The 21006-nt window shown below is 47.9% G+C and overlaps 1 protein-coding gene across 1 annotated transcript in view; it reads right to left on the reverse strand.

Annotated features, from left to right (window-relative positions):
* The window catches only part of LOC119397085 (collagen alpha chain CG42342), a gene marked incomplete in the record, with an annotated part of 500928 nt that overhangs the window by 89803 nt on the left and 390119 nt on the right, over positions 1–21006 (reverse strand). The window contains 7 exon segments of the mRNA XM_049416219.1: positions 8317–8352; positions 8696–8722; positions 10188–10241; positions 10319–10345; positions 12138–12200; positions 12310–12354; positions 15317–15388. Of these exon segments, the coding sequence (XP_049272176.1) occupies positions 8317–8352; positions 8696–8722; positions 10188–10241; positions 10319–10345; positions 12138–12200; positions 12310–12354; positions 15317–15388 (324 nt within the window).

The raw sequence follows: 21006 nt of genomic DNA on the forward strand, positions 1-21006 counted from the left end.
ACCCGACGCGACGCCGCCATGCCGAAGAAGCAGGAAGACGGCAAGGAGGATCCGCCTAAGGCAGGGCGAGCGAAGCGCCAAGCTGCTACCGCTGCTGACGACGCCCCTGGGCCCTCCACCGAGACCCCGGCTGCCAAGCGGCCACGCGGTCGACCACCCAAGGCCATGTCCGTGGAGCCGCTAGCGCCGAAGCCCATCGCGGCCACAGCGGCTCGGAAGTTGCGGAAGGCAGAGGATGTAGCGCAGCCGGAGACTGAAAACCCTTCCACGAGCAAAGCAGTCCCTACTAAAGCCCGGAGGTTGAGCCGTATAAAGCGCCCGAGAAGCTCCTCTCCGAGCGGCACCGTGGACACGGCTAGCGACGCTCCAAAGCGTCGCAGTGCAAAGAGGAGGGTGAGCCGCGGCCGATCAAGCCACTCATCCCACAGTCGTCATGGAGGAAGAGCGCGTAAAGGACGAAGCCGTGACAGTTCGGCCTCTCCGTCGGAGCGAAGCCACGGAATAAAGAGACGGAGCAAGAGCCGCCGACATGCCCGGTCCAGAAGCTCTGTCTCGGCAACGACCATATCCTCGAAGCGCGGCAAAAAGCGTCGCCATGCCCAAAGTCACGCGTCCTCAAGGCACGGAGGAAGGCGTGTGAAGGTGACGAAGTCTCCGAGCAGCCGGTCGTCAAGTAGACGTGGGATGCGCACGACTGTCGGCAAGACCACCAAGCACGCGAGGGCAAAGTAAGAGAGGTGGAGTCAATATTGGAATTGGTTTTGATTAGGCCTGACTGTTACGCTTTCAACCAGAGCTAGCTGAAATGAACAATTCGTCTTCCCCTCCGTTCCGAAAAAGTGGCGAGGTAAAAAGAGCCTCTTCCTCTGGCGAAGTGTAATTTTCTACAATAAAATTTCCTTCAACATTCCTGTATTGTTTTCTGAAATTGCGGGGACGACACAACATCTGATGATTCTTTATCACACCAATATTGGTTTATTTATAGAACCAATATTCATGTGCACAAGTTTGTCCAATTATTCTATAGTACATTGTTAACGTTGTGTAAGGCAGCGTGTGATGTATTGCGGAGATCAGTTGTCAGAATCGGGCCGAAATCACAGTACAACGGCTCGGCAACGGAAGTAGTAAATGTATGTCAATTGTTCGAGCCGAAGAAAAAAAAAATCGGCAGATCCCACGCCTTGTGGGAATCGGTTTCATGCGAAGCAATCGGCGAGTAATTCTCTATGCTGCATTTTTTTTTCGCTTTGAGCCAAGCGTTACGAGGTGTATCGACGTGTCTTCGTAAGTGTAGTAGTTGGGTGCACATCGTGGGCTTACCAGGAACGTCGACTACACTGGCGTTTAAAGGGTAACTTTAAAAGCAGAGCCAACCCTGGAACCACAGACGTTAATCTGATATGATGCCTGTATCGCAGGAGCGCTTATGTAATGTTTATTGCTTTTATTTGTAAAATTCGATAGCAAGCACCACAACCACAACTGACCGTGCACCGACATTACGCCTGCATAGCCTGTTTTTACAAACCAGTTTATAGACCTGGCGTGGATCTGTGGTAGAATACCTGATGGTCACGCAGAATACATGGGTTCGATTACTGCTGGGATCCTAATTTTTATTCCTTCCATTCATCGGGTCAATGCTGCCGATGAAAGTTTTTCTTAACGCTCTCGCATTTAAATGACCATGGTCTGTTCTCACCGTTCCGTTCCTGGGTAGATATAAACTGTCAATCACCTGTGGCGCATACCCGTACACCGCGGCCTGTGGTAAACGGGTATGCGCCACACGTGTCTGGAGGAAAGGGTTTGACGACGTACGCGGCAGGATTTTCACGTTACTCATGTCATGACCCGGCAGTCATATTCACAAACCCTCTTACCCTCGCATGCCAATTTTGGTCTAAACCAAATTAAGGAGGCGATCACGAGAGCACCCAGACGTAGGCGGCTAGATAGATACGTAGAAACGCTCAAAGTGCCAAAGGTTCGCTAAGAAATGCTTCGCATTTAAAAGTCAGTTTCGCCGCAAGGGCGAAGCAATGAATGCGATAGCAAGAAACTAAAATGTCAGACGAAGAACGACAAGCAGCTCGACACTTGCAGCGCGCCGCTGAAGCACAAAGAAGGACGCCCGAAATAAACGCACATTTATACGCAGGACGAGCGTGAACTGTCACAGTTGTTACGTCTTTGCGCTTGAGCAACGCGCAGTGTTTGGTTGTTTCCTCAAAATTAAGCCTGGGGGATTGGCCAAGACTGCGTGTCGACAATGGAGAATCAGACGCTCTTAGATATTTCTTTTTCTTTTAAACTGCGGCGCGTGGAGTGACGCCTCTGAGTCTCCTGCCACACGGGGGCCTCTGACGCAAGGTGTGCCCGGTGTTCTTTTTTTTTTTTTCATCCCACATCACGAGTGGGTACAGAAAGGGGCCACTTTGTCGTGAGCGTCTCAAGGGCAGTTTTCAAAGTGAAAGAAAATGTTGGTGGTGGTGGTGGGGGTGGTGGTGGTGATGTTGCAGCAGGCGGGGTTAGCCTGGCCTGCATGGCCGGCAACTGTTCCGCCTGAGCATCTCCTGAATTGTAGGGGTATGTCACCAAGTGTTGAACAGCCCAGTGTATCGCAGGAAGACCAACAAAATTGGCTGCACGCTTCTCCTCGTTGCCGCTGGCCCTTCAGGAAAAACGCTGTCTTCAAATGTCCGGTGCCTATGACAACCTTTTTGCAAGGTGCGGACCATCGCTGCTCTTTCCGCATCAAACTGCAGGCAAAGCCAAATAAAATGTTCAATGTCCCCGATGTCACCGCAGAGGGCACAAAACGGGGAAGCGTATCGCCCAGTCTTGGATGACCAAGCCGGGGTGGGAGCGTTGCGTAATAGAAAACACGCTCATGCACCTCTGAGATCTGCGTACCATCAATAGCTCGCCGTTATTTCGCCGGCGCATACATGGCGTGTGGTTGAGTTGTCTAACGCAGCGCGCTGGGGAGCGAGGGGTAGCTGGTTCGAATCCCCGGTCGGGTACTTCAGACTTTTTAGATGCGAAGCATCTCTTGCCCGGGGGTATGTCCCGCGGCGTCGGCCTTGGGGTCCGCACTCACACTACGCATGCGCAACTCTCCTCCTTCCCTCTCTCCAACAGCTGCGCATTACTCTCTCTACTTCTCTCCCAGCACCTGTTTGCGCTTCTGCGTTCTCGCTTGTGCTCTCGCGGTGCATGCGCTACTCTCCTCCTCTAGTCCCCTCTCCTTCAAGTGTGAATATAAAGCGGGTAGAGCGCTGCGCGAGTTGTCCAGCGCTTGCTTCGGTTGACTCCTCTGAAATGCGGGCTCGACATGCCGAAATTCTCTCCTGCGCAACGCCGCGATGAGCGCCAGCGCATGCGCGTCCCCTCCCCTTTTCCTCTCCTACGCTGTCCCCCTCTCGCGCGCCTGTCGACCGCGTTCCCCGCTCGCCCTGTCAGAATTAACGGCCAGGCTAGAGGGAAGGCACGACGGGCGTAGTGTTCCTCTTCGCGTTCCACGGCGCGAGGTCGGTAGCATGCCCAACGAATGCCAACGGAACGTGATCGTGCAAGTGCTCCGGCTTCACATCGCCTCATGGTCCCCTTTAGCGGGAGATCGTGTAAGTTTTTTCTTCTGCTTTATTTCTCTTTGTGCCTTTTTATATATACACATACATACACATATCTGGGACATGACGGCGACGGGAACGGCAAAAATCCGCCGAGAGTGTCCGCCGAGACTGTCGCTAAACACGCGTCCGTTGCTTCGCCGGAAATGGTGCCGACAAATATATACATATTCCATTTTATTGCGATAGCAATTATATGGACACTCTCGGATGTTTCTTTGCCGTCGCCTTTGCCGTGATGACCCGGATATGTATGTATATATAAATAAAAGCCACAAAGAAAAATAAATCAGAAGAAAAAGACCTGTCACCCCTCGCTCCGCAGCGCGCTGCTTTAAACAACTAGGCCACGCGCCACCGGCTGTTTAACGTAACAACGGCGAGCTATTTATATGCACAATTTTCCGCTAGCGGCACGCAGAGCTCGGAGGTGCTTCAGTGTGTGTAGTATCCCCTGCGAGGTTGCCCGAAGGGCGCGCTTTAAAACAACGCTCCTACATTTTCCTTTAGCTTGAAAGCTGCCCTTGAGACGCGCACTAAAAAGTGGCCCATTTTTGTACCCACTGAAGATGCGGAACGCCGAGTAAACAATGTGTCGAATGCCACCGCGCGGCAGGAGACGCGGAGGGGCCACTCCACGCCAGTGGCGCAGGCAGAATTTTTTTTCAAGGGGGGGGGGGGGGGGGGCACCTCCTTGATCCGACGTTGGGTCTAGGCAGTTTAGTGGGTCGAGTGTCATTTTGTGCTCTGCCTCCCATGGACAAAAATTTCGGGGGTGGGGGGGGGTGGGGGGGGCAAGGGCCCGGTGTGACCCCCCCCCCCCCCTTGGATACGCTACTGCTCCAGGCGCCACAGTTTTAAAGAAAATTAAGTCTAAGAGTGTTGGGTTGTAGCGCACTGCTCAAGCACGAAGAAGTAACAACCGTAACAGTTAGTTCGCGCTCGTCCTGTGTGGTCGTCCTGTGTGTGTTCTTTTCATCAGTCCTTTGCGCTCGAGCGGCGCGTTGCAAGTATCGAGATGCTTGCCGTTCTTCTTGTGACATTCTAATTTGTTGATATCGCATTCACTGCTTTGCCGTTGCAGCACAACTGTGACTTTTCAAATGCGAAGCATTTCTTGGCGAACTTCTGCGACTTTGAGCGTATCTATCTATCTAGCCGCCTACGACTTTGTGCTCTCCTGGCCGTTTCGTTAATCGGATGTATACCAGAATTGGTGTGTCATAACATGGCCTTATTACGAACATAAATGACAGGTCATATCATGAAAATCATGACACGCATGTCATGAACAGCATGATTTACATCCCACGCCCTTTGGGCTCTTGCGGCCGTTCCGTTAATTTCATATATACTAAAATTGGTACGGCGTGACAAGAGTTCATGACGTACATAATGACAGGTCCTAACATGCAAATCATGACGCGCATGTCATGTGCAGCATGATTTATATGACATGGTCTCGGGGCGCTCGCGGCCGTTTAAATGAAGGGATATATACGAAAACTGGTATGACGAGACATTTCTGTATGACGAACATAACTGACACGTGGTAACAAGAAAATCATGACATGCATGTCATGTACGACATGATTTACATGCCACGCTCATGGCGCACTCGCGGTCGTTTCGCTTGATTGATATACACCAAAATTGGTATCGTGCGATGTGACTGTATGAAGAACATGAATACCAGGTGGTAGTATGAAAACCATGACATCCATGACATGTATGTCATGATTTACATGCCACGCTCATGGTGCGCTAGCGGTCGTTTCGCTTACATGATATACACCAAAATTGGTATTGCAGCGGTCGGTTTCAGTAGATTGATATACCCCAAAATTGGTATTGCGCGATGTCACTGTATGAAGAACATGAATAACAGTTGGTAAGATGAAAAACCATGACATGCATGTCTGTATGTCATGATTTACACGCCACGCTCATGATGTATTCGCGGCCACTTCGCTAGCTTGATGGACACCAAAAACTGGTATTGCGCGAAGCGACTGTATGACGAACGTAAATGAGACGTGGCAACATGAAAATCATGATCATGACGTGCATGACATGCACGACATGATTTACACGCTATGCTCATGACGCACTCGTGGACGTTTCGATTGCTTGATATACATCAAAATTGGTATTGCGCGACGCGACTGCATGACGAACGTAAATGAGAGGTGGTAACATGGAAATCATGACATGCAGGTCATGTACGACATGATTTACAAGCCACACTCATGATACAATCGCGGCCGTTTTACTAGCTTGATATATACCAAAATTGGTATTGCGCGACGCGACTGTATGACGAACATTAGTGACAGGTGGTAGCATGGAAACCGTGACATGATGCCATGTATTTCATGATTTACATGCCGCGCTCATGGTGCATTCGCGGCTGTTTCACTAGCTTGATATACACCAAAATTGGTATTGCACGACGCGACTGTATGACGAACGTAAATGAAAGGTGGTAACATGAAAATCATGACATGCATGACATGTACGACATGATTTACATGCCATGCTCATGGCGCACTCGTGGACGTTTCGCTAGATTGATATGCACCAAAATTGGTATTGCGCGATTATTGCGCGATGTGACTGTATGAAGAACATGAATAACAGGTGGTAACATGAAAACCATGACATGCATGCCATATATGTCACGATTTACATGCCACGCTCATGGTGCATTCGCAGCCGTTTCGCTAGCTTGATATGCACCAAAACTGGTATTGCGCGATGTGACTGTATGATGAACATTAGTGACAGGTGGTAACATGAAAAACCATGATACGCATGTCATGTATGGCATGATTTACATGCTATACTCATGTTGCACTCGCGGCCATTTCGCTCGTTTGATATATGCCAAAATTGGGATTGCGCGATGTCACTGTATGACGAACATAAATGAGAGGTCTTAACATGCGAATCATGTTATGCATGTTATGTACGGTATGCTTTTGCATGCCACTGTCATGGTGCGCTTCCGGCCGTTTTGTTAACTGGATATATACCAAAATTGGTATGGCATGACAAGGGTGATGAACATAAACGACAGGTCATGGTCATGAAGGAAAGAAGTGGAAATTTGAAGGGCTCGTTTTTCTTTGTTATACACAATATTAATGAGGACCTACAGACAATAATGCCAAGGAAAGTATAGGGGACGTTATTAGTAGTAAATGTAATGTAAATGTGAAGAAAGAAAAGTGGACGAAAAGATAGCTTGCCGCGGGCAGGGACCGCACCTGCGACCTTCGAATAACGCGTCCGATGCTCTACGAACTGAGCTACCGCGGGGGCCATCCCCCCGTCCACTTTATGGGGTATATATGTGTATTTAAACGTAGGAGTGTTAGTCAGCGCCGATCACAACCGTGGCGGCAGAGTGTGGAACGCTCTTTTTTCAGCCTGTTGGCGTCACGTAGCACATGAACTTATTACGAGTTGGCAGCTGACCAATAATCACTCCCATACTACCTGAAAGCACCAAGTCTACCAGAACGAGACCCTCGCTATGAATGAAGGAAAGAAGTGGAAATTTTAAGGGCTCGTTTTTCTTTGTTATACACAATATTAATGAGGACTAACAGACAATAATGCCAAGGAAAGTATAGGGGACGTTATTAGTAGTAAATGTAATGTAAATGTGAAGAAAGAAAAGTGGACGAAAAGATAGCTTGCCGCGGGCAGGGACCGCACCTGCGACCTTCGAATAACGCGTCCGATGCTCTACGAACTGAGCTACCGCGGCGGCCATCCCCCGTCCACTTTATGGGGTATACATGCGTATTTAAACGTAGGAGTGTTAGTCAGCACCGATCACAGCCGTGGCGGCAGAGTGTGGAACACTCTTTTTTCAGCCTGTTGGTCATGGTCATGGTATGGTATATACCAGAATATGCGTTTCATTGGCGTGGTGTATACTCGATTGTGCATGCATGCGTGCATGGCAAACATGTGATATATATGGTGGACTAGATGCCATGGCATGAATGATTTCATTTGGCTCAAAAACAAACAAGGCGATGTATGCAGCTCTTTGCTGGCTGCTTCGCATTACATCGATTCCCACAGTGCGTGGGATCTGCCGGATTTTTTTTTTCGGTAAATGTCCCACGGGACGGATATACATCGACGAGCACATTTTTGAGAAACACACCGCTACAGTTTTCTCCACGATGTATGAACCCATAACCCATAAAAACCTCGGACCACATTTCATGAGGGCCGAAGCAATTCATCGACGACTATAATAGCTATGTGTTTGTAAACCTCCCCGAGTCCTACGAAATTTTCACCTTGCATCGCACTCCGACCAAGTTTTTCGCGATTACTTATAATAGACGTATTAAGTGCGTAGGCGTGAAAACGATTTCCATCTTTGCGCACACTGTGTTCGTAACATGTACTTTATACAGTGCCGCTTGTAATAAACGATCCGCGTGTGCGCCTCAATCCCTGCTTCGAGCCTGGCGCTCCGCGGTTGAGACGAGCACCGTTCCAGCCAGGGATTCAATCATGCCCGCGTATTGGCAGCGTCGGTAGGGGAGGGAGAAGAAGGCGCCTTCTGCATGGCCGCGCCTTTATAAGTGCAGTATGCCTGCTTTCCAAGGATTTGCGCGGGATGGAAATGGAGGAAGGCGACACTCACCAATATGCCCGTCTCGCCCCGGTCGCCCTTGGGTCCCTGCAAAAATAGAGAGAGCCGCGGCAAAAGGAAGAGAGCGTCAGTGGACACCGTCGTCCCTGCTGAGCCTCGGACGATGGGCGGCGGGGACTCGCAAGCATCACACACAGTCACGCACGCACACGCAGATGAAGAAGAAAAAAGCAACGTGAACAGGTCAGCGGCCAGCAGCGCAGCAGCCCCCAGCATGCACACGGCTGTAGCAAACAGGGAGGAGGAGGGTTGGAGGATAGGTAGGGGCAGGAGGCTCTGTCGCGCATTGGGTTTGGGTGGTATGACCGCGCACCACGAGCCAGCGGCTGCACGCGGGGGCCCGTAGTCTAGAGAGGAGCTTCATAATTACCGGTAACCCTGGGATGCCGTCGGTGCCCTGATTTTGGGGAGGGGAGAGAAGGGGAAAAAAGAAAAAGACGACTAATTAGAATGAGTCGGCCACAGTAGCGAGACAGCCGGTCGGCGCACAGAGCTGCCCGACTGCCCGGTGTGCTATGACACAGACGACGAGCATATAGAGAAACAACAATGCGAAGGGAGAAGACTCTGATGGACCACCAGCTGGGGGACCAAGTATTCGACAACGTCACTCGGCGTGGAAACTTTGGTGTGCCTCCCGCAGGAACCACCGTCCGCCTGGTTGGCCCTCAGCCATGGCGGTGCTTCTTCATGCGGACACCGCGCATTAAGCAGAGCAAATGTTATCAAGCAATATCTTCGAATAAGCTTCAAGTATTATCACACAAATTAAATGCGCCATAAATTGCTTTTGATCTATAGTCGTATGAGTGAACATGTGTATGGAATCATCGTGTTCACTGCGAAATGCTGCGTAGAATGGCAAGCTTTAGACGCCATGCGAACGCTAAGCCAACGCTGTGCTTATAGTAATGCCATTTTCGTTACACGACACATTCGCTACAAGCTCGCTTTTTCTCGAAAAAAATTGACTCTTCCCTGCAGATTCACAAAAATGTTCAGCCTTACAGGAATCATCAGTGTCGGGCACGTCTTTGTTGACACTTAGGTTTCCGTCGTTTTCCATATTATTTGCTGAGCAGCACGCTGTGACAAGGTGCGTTGAATGTGACGACACTCTGAAAAATTGCTGCTCCGTAAATTCAGAGCGCCAGCAATGGATAATCGGCAAGTAAGGTTAAAACCTGCTCCGCATAGATGGGGTCGCTCTTCGTCGACATCGTATGCCTGAGAAGTAGCTGGAGTTTAATTTCGAAGCAGAAGCTGTGCGAACGGCACGCCGCAAGCACCACTATAGTTGAAAGTTTTGTTCAATTAAATCCACGCTTGCAAGCTCACCCGATACGAATTTTCGCACTGGATCTTGATCAAGTAAAGTAAGGCGGCGAAGAGACGGGAGAAAAAGAGAGATTGAGCAAAGAAAAAAAAAAAAAAAGAAACGTCTCCACATAAACCGTCATGCTGCACGGCCGGAACTTCCGCTAGACATCGTTTAAGATGGGGATTAAAATACTGCGCATTAGCATTATGCCAAGTTAAGGCTTGCAACAGTAACCATAGAAAAAAAAAAGGGAATAACGTGTCCGCATGGCATCCAGCAGGGATACGGGCTTCTTGTAAGGCATTTGGGATAATGCTAGGGATAAAAATCGGTCGATAATGCCAAGCGAGGACGCACGAAAGCCTCTTTACGATTTTGTCATTTGACCAGGCGCACACGTTGAGTTCCGCATTAGCGCATTTTATGCATGCGCCGGATCTCGGACTGAAGTGGAGACCACGCAGGTATTCAACGGTGGCAGTCAGTTCGGGAAGTCGCGGAGCAGCCTACAAAAAGATCAAAGGAGCGTCGGCCAACTTACGGGAAGGCCGGGCTCTCCTTTTTCGCCTTTGTTACCTGGCGCACCTCGTTCACCCTGCGTTGGAAGCGGGCGCGCGCTTACCGTTAAATGCTTCCCTTCACCAGAGCGCGCTTGCCTTCCCGGCATGTTACCTTCATTCCGTCCAGACCCGGTGGCCCCTGCGGAAGAAAGAGGGTCGAGAAAAAAAAGGGGGCGATGGGTCAGCGGATTTCGCAGCGCGATCTAAGCGCCACGGCACGAGCCACAACGCGATGGATGCGGGGGGACAGTGTGCGAGGCGGGGCTGAGCGTCAGTCATACCACAAACAATCACACCATGCACCTCGCCAGAATGTGTTAACGTGTGCTCCCATCACCAGTGGCCTGTCTCACACCCCGGCGGCTTTCCTGCAAAGATGCGTCACTCGCGCGAACAATCACGGTTAGTTGGAACGTGGAACTTGCACCGCGGCCACGCGGTTCCGGCAGGGGCACGCTAGAGGAGTGCCGGCACATTTACAAGACGCCCGCATAGATCTACTCAGCTAAGCGCGACAAAGACCTCACGTACAGCTAGACATTTTGCGGCGAGGGAAGTAGGCACCCGCCGCCACAAAGAAAAAAAAGAACAAAAGTACAGCAAAAAGGAAGGACGGATAGGGTATAGTAACACTTAAATAAGGGCCCTCTCGTGTGCCGAGACACGGGCTCAGCTACTGGCATAGCATGACCTGAATTTGACCCGGCACGCAGTTTTCCTGCTGCAGAATGGCTTACGGGAGCGTTCGCTCACTTCCTTGTCCCTATATCATCGTCGAATGATTTCGCGTTTGCCGCCTGCGCCGGAAAAAGTGACCATTTCACGTTAACGACTCATAATAATCATATTTACTACGCTCCCCCTCTCTCACCATCCCACACTGCCCCGGTGAACTCGTGTGTTACCTCCACTTTTCCCGTCATGCCCGTTTTGTAAATATTTCAAAGCACGTCTTGCCAGCTAATAAATGCCTCAATAAAATAATTTTATTTTTGTCTGACAAGCTTTTCTTTGTACCGAGGCCGTGCTGCAGTACTTTTGCGTTTACAAACACTCGTTGCAGCTAACCACAGTCGTTACGATGGAGGAAAATGGGGAAGAAGGCGTTGATAGAAGGTAAAGTGGCATGCAAGGAAAGGTGTCTCGAGTGCAGAGGCGTGCTACGCAAAGGAGCACTATGCGAATAGTAGGCCTTGCGAGGGATTCAGTCTCGACCAACGCAAGTGTTCACGACACGAAAGAGCAAGTCGAGAACAAGTGCGCTGATCGGAGTGAGGCGATGTGTGTACATATACACCACAGAGCTCGCTCACGCGGTGATTTCGTTTTTACTCGTTATTATCCGAGGAGCACGCGGCGAAAATTGGAGGCCCAGAGGGGCGTTTATTGGAAACCCCCAACCTTGCTGAGGGAAACGACCAAACTCAAGAATAAGCAAGAAAGTGGCAGGGCATAGGACGAAAGGTCGATTTCGCCAAATACTGCAGTGTACATAAGCCCTATGCTTAGACTGTCGTAACGATTATTGATGCAATTTGCTAAAGTGAGGGCAGCCGGAGTTCGAATCCACTCACTCGCATTCTTTCTGATCACAAGTATCTCGGGCGAACTGTAAAGTGTCCGCAAGCTGCACGGCAATGAAGAAAACGGCCCCTTCTTTATCGCCTGGCTCTCTTTCCTATATCGGCGTGCAGTGTAATTGACGTACGAGGCGAAAGAAACGTGTGCCGACGTCCAAGCATCGAAAAATGCAGTGACACTCGTGAATTTTGGAAAAGATGCCGGACCAAAAAGAAAATAACGCAAAGAAGGAAACCTCTCGACTTTAAACTTCGTCAAGGAGCGGGCGTCGCCCTTTAAGCACGGCGCTGGCGTCCACCTCTCGCACGCTTCCTGCGAGATGGGCGCACGACGAGAAGTGATGGTCTTACCGTGATTCCCGTCCGGCCTTCTTTTCCGGGTAGTCCAGCCGGCCCCACCGGACCCATTGGACCCTGAGAAATGACAGCGGGCGTTTTGCCGGGCAATAGCGAGCCCTGCATTCTCGGCGCGGCGCCGTACGCGCGGCCCGTGTTCGATCCCCTTCCCGGGAGACTGACTTACCGGCAGACCCATGGGTCCTATGAGTCCCAGGTCGCCCTTCTCGCCCTGCGAATAAAGAGAGCGGCGGCCAGCCGCGCCGCCATGACCACCGGTTTCCGCGGAAAGCGCTTTGTGCGCGCCGCGCTGACATGCACGTCTCAGGCGCGGACGCAAACACACACACACACGCACTTGAAGCGCCCCACGCAAAAATCGTCCACAAAAAGCGCACGCTGGGGCTCAGCGGAGCATACGGACCCAGCGAAAAGATTTAGGCCTACGGCGCTGTGGGTTTCTGCCCTTATACAAGCGAAGGCACTGATCTCCTAGTCAATATTATCATGTTTCCGGAAGTTACTGCACATGTTCTGTTTTGCGCCCAAAATGCCGAGTCCATCTGGCGGCGTGATCGAGAACTTTTGCCGAATTCGTTTATCTATTAACCTTATGGCCGGCGGCGCTATAATAGTGCGTCGATCTGATGTCGCCCCGTTCTATATACGTTCTACTATACAGTTCTTGGAATAACGTTTGTCACCTCGAGCCTGATAAGTAAACTAAAGCGCGAGCACCTTTGAGGGACCTTATGATACGCGTCCACTGAAGGCTTATATTTAACTCACGGGAACGCAGCCAAAAAGACGACGTTAAAAACAGGGTACGACCTGGTTCCACAAACGTCGAAGCGAAGACAATCCGTTAGCAACTATCCTATCATACCCAATGCGGTCGCGTCTGGTTAGACGTACGGACACCGGAATCCCTGAATGATCTCAGAAACGGGACGCGCCATTCACCCATATAGCTTAGGTTGGGTTCAGACGAAACGGAAGAAACACTTACTTGCGGTCAACTATAACGAGAGCATAGTAGTTACGTGAATTCACACTGAAGCATGATCCACGGGTGATGCCGTAATCGACAACGTTCTTTTTTTTTTCTGGCTTACGTAAACATTAGGAACGCACAACTCGCCATATAAGGTGCGTTAACTTAGCCTACATAAACCGCAACAATCAAGTAACGTTCGGCGCATGCACAGTGAGCACAACACTATTTCTTTACTTACGTGATACGCTTACGTTTGGTTAGAAACGCTGTTCGAAAACTGTCTGTTTTGTAAATTTCTCTTAGTATATAAGCCTTCGGGTGTCCTTGTTGACTGTGAACAATGGTAAGGCGCTAAGGTGGAACAAACCGATAAGCTAACTGCGATTTTTATGTACGAACCAGTCCAACCGTGGACAACTGGTGGGTGCCATTAGCGCTCTCGCTTAGCGACGGGGAATTTTCGCAATTAGTTTCCGAATGACGCGACAGAAGACGTTCCGCTGATATCGCTCATTGTCTTCGCGTATAAGGCAAAGTGGAAGCTATTTGATAACGGCTCACTCTGTATAAACAACATATTTCGGTGCAACGACAATGATATGCAGCAGTGGCAATGGTAGGCAGTTGATAACACATTCCCTTCATGTTTAGCCTTTGCAAAAAATGGAAGGGAAATCAAGACATTAAGCAATATAAAAATTAAAATTGAATAGAGAAAACAGAAGCCTTTCATGGTTGCCTTGAAAAAAAAAAAATAAATCTCCCTGCACTACGAATACTATTCAAAGCTTCCGGATGTTCACATCAACTTGTTTTGTACAAGAAACCAACTCAGTTGAAGTGATCGAATACGTGACCGCTTGCGGAAGACGCGCCGCAATCACAACAAAGGCTACAGTTGTGTCACTTTGTTGCATCCGTCCCGATATCAATTGGTACGGGACATTTTTTGAAACGACACTTTTTTTTTAAAAGGAAAGATGGATTGCTGTGGCATGAAACATATTTCATAGTCAACTGTGCCCGATTGGGTCAGTATTATACACTTGAAAGTAATCTATTTCAAGATCACTTAATATACGACAGGCACATGTCGTCCACACTGTTATTGATTTGTTGCAGCTTCGCCATGGAAACAGCTCTACGGGACTGCAACATATTGACTTCTACAAGTAAAATGCCAAGTTAATGTTATTCGCAAGAGAAGTGGGATATCATATGAGCGTGAAAATTAAGGATGTATGCAAACTCAAGTTATTATTAGTAATTACCCACGTTCTGGCCTCGTAACAACTTTATTATAGAACCATACTTTATTTACTTATTTATTTATTAATTTATTTATTAATTACATATCTTTCTTGGCAATTATTACTCGTTATCATTTGATTATACCTATGGCGGGATTTAAATAAACTGAACAAATTAATAATTAATCGTTTGTAAGCAATGAACACAACAATGAAAGGGGCTATGAGGGACAGCGTAGCAGATGATTGTCATGTAAATTTGACTTACTAATATTTGTACCTGGGCGGGCCGCGTAATACCGTTTTACCTTGGCATTACCTGGGCTGGCCACGTAATGCGTGGGATAGATAACCGGTGAACAGTTAGAGTAGCGGAACGGACAAGGAATGGAAAGCGGAGCCGAGGATGGCAGAGGGTTAAATGGGGTGATGAAATTAAGAAATTGGCTGGCATAAAATGGGATCAGCTCGCACAAGACAGGATGAATTGGAGATCATCGGTGGATGTCTTGGTCCTGCAGTGAACATAAAGTAGGCTGATGATGATGGTGATGATGAGACTAGTGTTTTTTTAACGCGTGTGAAAAAGATAAAAGGGCTCGGAACTCGAGCGTTGTTGTTTTCGGAGGCTGAGAATCAAAGCCGCAAACTAGACCTCCGTGGTAGAACGCATCGAGGCATCGCGGCTGCTACTACGTGAGCAATTTTGAAATGAATAATAATATGATAACGTACGAAATTAACTTTTAAAAGCCATATCTGTACGCAAGACGCCTTTAAGGCACTTACACGGGTTGACGTGCGCGTGAGTAGAATTTAGACACATTGAACGCTTGCAATACATCTTTAAACGTACGGTAAGCGCGCGCCAGTTAGCGTGCCAACAAGGTACGCGTCTTTGACGAAGTGACGACGGATCAGCAGTGCAGCGTTTGATAATGACTTACCTGCTCGCCCTTCTGGCCGTCGATGCCTTTGTCGCCTTTGATGCCGGGAGGACCTTGGAATCCCGGCGGTCCCTATGCAATCAGCATGTGCAGAAAAAGAGAACGACCGATTGCAACAAACGTTTGTAAAATTAACGACTAACCAAAGAAAGCCGAACCTTAGAAGGCGCTTCTATATGAGTGACTGAACATTTCTCCGACTTGCCCTGCTGACAGAGTTTTCTTTTCCGAGAACTAGTCTCGTCACACGCTTTACCATAGCAAATGGAAGCACGTGTTCTTTAGAAATATAGCGGGCAAGCTGTAGGATGTAATTGGATTGGATTGGAAAAACTTTATTAGGATTGGAAAAAACTTTATTAGCAGGATGTGATAGAAGCGTGAAATATATTAAGGTGAGATCCTTATATGTCTCATGAGCCGAAAAATACGGCGTCCGGCGTTGACAACACGAACGGTACAAAGATTACGTCACATGAAGTCGTCATGCAGTGACGTGTCATGACGTCATCTGATGTCATCACGTGACATTGTCGCTTGGTCGAAGGTGGGCCGACCCAGGTGTTTGTGCAACACCACATGAGGTGCACAAAGCTTCAGGGTAAGGGGGGGAGACAATGCAACCTACTGAGAACCTCAAAGTAATTCAGTGTCTCGTGAGAGCATAGGCTTTTGCCTGCGCTCTCCTTAGCGTTAGTGAAAGGGACTCTGACATTTTAGCTTGTATTTGCAGGTACCCCGGCCCAGTGCCTTCTTCGCGCTGCCTTGAACTCTCTGTACCTTCTCTGCAGTCAGTAAGTGTATGTACAGTTTGAAAATTCCGCTACGATATGTATAGAGTGTGCTCTCAGTGCTTCATGTCTGGGTGAAATTTTCCTACATAGCTAAAAAAAAATGAAGACGAAACCTGGCCGACCTTTACTTGTGGTATACTGTAAATAATTCTGTGAAGACCTGTTTCGTGCTCTTTACTTTTATGCAGCGAATATCTATGAGAATGACGATTACTGATAGATGAACGTCTATTCAGCAAGCAATGCGTGCATATACGGTTTCTTGGCGTAATCCAAGATGTATTGGTGAGAAGATGTGGACTCATTTCGACGCGCTAGCTGCACCAAAGTGTGAATCAAATCATGCCTTCTGCAAAAAGGAAAAGCAATCCTTCTTCGATGTCACTTTGATCACCGTGCTGGGGAGTCGCATGCGTCGTCCTTTAATATCAACCATTCGAGTCCCAGTGGTTGTCGCACCGGTAAGACCTCAAAGAGGACGATTCGTGTGCCGTATAGGTAGGCTTAAATACTTGCAACTGACAACTTCCTTCAGGTAATTCGTAACTCTCAGTCATCATCACTGTTTTCTTGTCTCTCAGTGACTTCTTTACGCAGATATACCACCTTAATGAGACTGATGCTGATAATATTCTTCCTCAGGCATTCGGAGGCTGGCAGAATGGCATGCTTTTGGAAAATAGCGTTCATACAAGCGCCAATTTAGAAAATAGGCATTTGTAGGCATTTGTAAGCATTTAGGCACGAACGCCAAAAATAGGCATTTATAGGCACTATAAAAACACTATAAAAGCCATCTTAACCTCTAATTCATGCTCATATATCAAAATGGCGCGATAGGAGCGCAAGGAACAAAATATGCATTTGCCTAAAATCCGGTCTCTACTTATCAGATAGCAGCTAAATTTCTCGTCCTCGAAGGTAATTCGACATCAGTATGACAACTTTTAGGACCTGGGCACACGCGTGTAGACGCGTCGCTGCAGATGCCCTGATGCATGATATCGTTTGCCAAGATATGAATGGATCCACAGCTATAGCAAATTCCACTCCTCCTCTTGTATTCGTCAAACGCTTTCTTCGGTAGGAATGCCGAACAATTATTAAACTGTCTAAAGCAGAAGGGTGCTCTGAGATGAAGGCCTCATTGTTGTATGCACATAAGCTGTTTCCCTCCGGGCTGCGCCTCCGGGTAAGTCCAGAGAGTGAATTCGCACTCCGGCTGACCTGATAAGCTCTCTCCCAGATCGACCCGTTAACGCTTATGCGAACCGGACAATTCAATTTTCTTCTCCAAGTATATTTATTTTTCTCCAACCTTTTCTCCCTCGCCGCCTCCTTCTCTTTCCCTTGTAAACGTAGCTTATGCAGCTTCTTATGTGTATACGGACACATACGTGCACGAGTAGGCCTATCTAGAGTGATTCACGGCAGTAATATGACTCTGATAGCGATACCCTGCCGAAAACACGGTGAGCTTCTTGCGATGCATTTCAGGCTTTACTTATGTTGGTGAAAAGAGGTGCGCGTTTATTTTTTTTTTTTTTCGATGCGTACAAATAATATCGCGCGTAAGTGGCAGGTCATCCGGGAATATTATGCGACTACAACCCAGTATCGAAGGCGTCACGTTGAGCACCTGTTTCTTTTTTTCTTCCTTTTTCTTTTTTTTTTCTTGTTGGCTTGTCAGGCCCACCTCATACTAAAAAAAAAAAAATTCCCTTGAGTCGAGTCGAACTTAGCGGAGGTGATGTAAACAGTGCAATATTTTCAACTAATAGGAAAAGCGCTAGTCAACTCAATAGTAAAAAAAAAAGAACTTAACTAGTAGAATTAATGTAGCTGCTATTGCTGCTTTTTTTTCAGACGTTTTATTCAACTCGTAGCGCCCTTTTTATTTTCATCAAGATGTACGGGCATTGCAACTGCAGCACATTTTTCATCCGGCGCTGTATAATGTAATCTCTGCCTCTGTTCCCAATTTCTAGTGTGCACGGTTTTTTTCTTTTGAGAGAGGTCTACTTTCTAGAAAGCCCAAGTCGCAATTCGACTGGGACTGCTTCACAAATCTGCTGCACAATGGTACGTGCTCGAACGAGGCGCGTATTGTGGCAAACGCCTCCGTTGTTTAATTTCCTGCATAATATTACACCTAGGAGCAGGCGACAGGCAAAACGGAAGATCAGCCTTCCTCATCTTATTTTTTCGCTCAGACTGTACAGCGCTAGCCAAATTTATCTTCAATGAAAAACTATTCTGTTGGACGAAGGATAGCCAGCGTCGCTGAGCGCTGCTGTCTATAGCGTTTGTCTTTTATTTTTTATTTCGTTTCATTCACGCAGCTAGATTATTCTGCGGTTTCCTCCTGTACGTGCTTATTCTCATTTTGTTTCTTTGCTTTGCTACAATGAACAAACTCGGCGCGAGGAAAATGCAACGGTATGTGGTCTCCCGTGCAGCCAACGTAGTCCGCGACCATTTTGAAGTCACGGCTATCTTAAAGCGCCAAATGGAAATCTATATTCCCGTTCATTTTACGAATGCTTGCAGCTCATGTAAATCATTAATAATTGTTGTTTACTTCCCAAAACAACGGTATGATTATGAGCGACGCCGTTGTGGAGGGCTCCGGAAGTTTCGTCCACCTGGGGTTCTTTAACGTGGACCTAAATTTAAGTACATGGGCCTTTTTTACGCCTCCATCGAAAATTTACGCCTCCATCGAAAATGCGGCCACCGCGGCCGGGATTCCATCCCGCGATCTTCGAGCCAGCAGTCGAGCATTATAACCGCCACTAGACTATTGTGGCAGGGTTGCAGCTCATGTAAAAAAAAAAAAAAAAGAGAAAGAAAACGAAAACACAACTTATTTTCTGAGCGATTATCGGCACATAATTAGCTGATATTTTGAAGCTTACAGAGAGGTGGCTTGCAAGAGCAACGTCTTCGATCATGGGATCCTTGAACGTGGGGCTCGTTATAAGCCCATTCGATCTGAATGCGATCGTTTACCCTGGGGTTGAGTAATTAATGATTTTATCGTGACGGTACAGCCCGAACGAACATACCAGTCAATGCCGCAATATTTCTGAAATACACTAACGATTTTCTTCTCAATATGACTTCTTTCATCAAACTTTTCGCTGATGACTCCGTCGTATCTGCTGTCATAACGAACTCTTTCTATCACTTAGTGCTACAGCACAGTATACTATTTCCCGCTGGGGCTGCGATTGGCTGACGAAGCTTAAAGTCGGTAAGCTTAGGTGCACGAGAGTTACACTCCGCTCTTGCGACATTGTTCCTTTCAGGAGTGGCTTTACCGACATGCAGCTCTCTTTATGCACACGAGAAAGCTACCGTGACGCGCACATGACTTAACGACCGAGTCTGGAATATGCATACCGACTGCGTTTCCAAGAACGCTATAGACGCGTGCTGGGTATTCTGCGCAGCAGATTGTCTTCTTCCATAGCAACTGCGAAACTTCAACCTTACGAAATGTTAACGAGCGCGTGCGAGATTTGGGACATTTTTGAAAGAATTCAAAATCACGCAGCACGTTCAGCTTATTTCTTTTTCTTGTCATTACATTGATCTATCAACATACTGAAATTGAAATGTGGTTTACTAGACGGAGCTCCTTGCCACAGGATCTTTTACCTGCGTTTTTTTTTTCCCTTCCAAAGTCTTATTGCACGAAACTTACAGTTAAATGTTCCAGCGTCCATTCCATGTGTCTTCTGGTTAACTTTCCTGCCCTTCAGCTTTCATCTTTCTCTCTCTCTCTTTACATTGAGTCTCTCATCGCAAAAAAAACAACAACAAAAAAAAAAACAAACGAAAAAAAAACCCGGACAATTGCTGGAGCCGTCTGCCTCCATCAACGGCACATTTGACGCCACAAACACTTCACGAGCAGTTACCAATTACCCACACTTCTCAGCAATGAAACCGTGGAAAGTAAATAAGCAAATAAATGAGATAAATGAAGCTTAATAATTTAACTCTGCTAATCTGCTCAACTGGTTCATTAAGGTGACGTCTGGGACAAGGAGTCATTGAACGAGTCTTGTTTTTCGTTAGTGGCGTACTTACCGCGATCCTAGCACCTGTCACATGCATTGGCAGCGTATTATAGTTCCCACGTGTGCTAAAAGTACGAAGTTAGCCTTTCTTTCACAATCAAGGAATGTACACACCAGACTGTTTGAGGTTATCCGCTAATTGTTGTGGTACCCTCGCTGCCTCCGGTCAAGGCAGCAAAAGAGTGGTTTTTCTTTTTTCTCGTGCGCCGGCTTGACGTTTGAGATGTCACAGTCGTGTAAGTCACGTGACGTGTCTATTAATATATAGGCACACGACTGCGTGATATTTCTATGATTTCAACGAACGTGACGAACTTGCCGTGGCAGTGCGCGGTGCTCGCAAGCGCGTCTGCGCGGCCACAAAGCAATCGGCTGTCGTTGGGGTCGCCTTCCTGACTTTCAAATTTAAATCCACGGACAGTTTCCCCTATACCTTACCAGATTTCAGGCACGAAACAGACTTGTTTGTCTGCGTGTGGCGCGCACATCGTGTTGTGATAAGAATTATGTTATGGCCCAAGGGCAACCTTCCGAATTGGAAAAGAAAAATACTGTTTCGCCACGTCGAGGGCAGTCCAGCACGCCCGCGACGCGGCGACTAGGCAAGGCCTGTGCGTCCCGACGTGGCACACCTGAGCCCGGGTAATCAAACTGCAGGACATTCAATAAATGTTTTTACCAATCGAAAGTGTCCTTCGCTCGCTGGAGTGTGGTCAGCATTCGGAGACCGTTCTGTGAGTCGACGATCATTTTGGTGAAGGCAATATACCGCATTTGACGAGACGTTTCGAACTATTTTTAAATCCTA

This window comes from Rhipicephalus sanguineus, chromosome 1 (assembly GCF_013339695.2).
Source record: "Rhipicephalus sanguineus isolate Rsan-2018 chromosome 1, BIME_Rsan_1.4, whole genome shotgun sequence".
Lineage (NCBI taxonomy): Eukaryota > Metazoa > Arthropoda > Arachnida > Ixodida > Ixodidae > Rhipicephalus > Rhipicephalus sanguineus.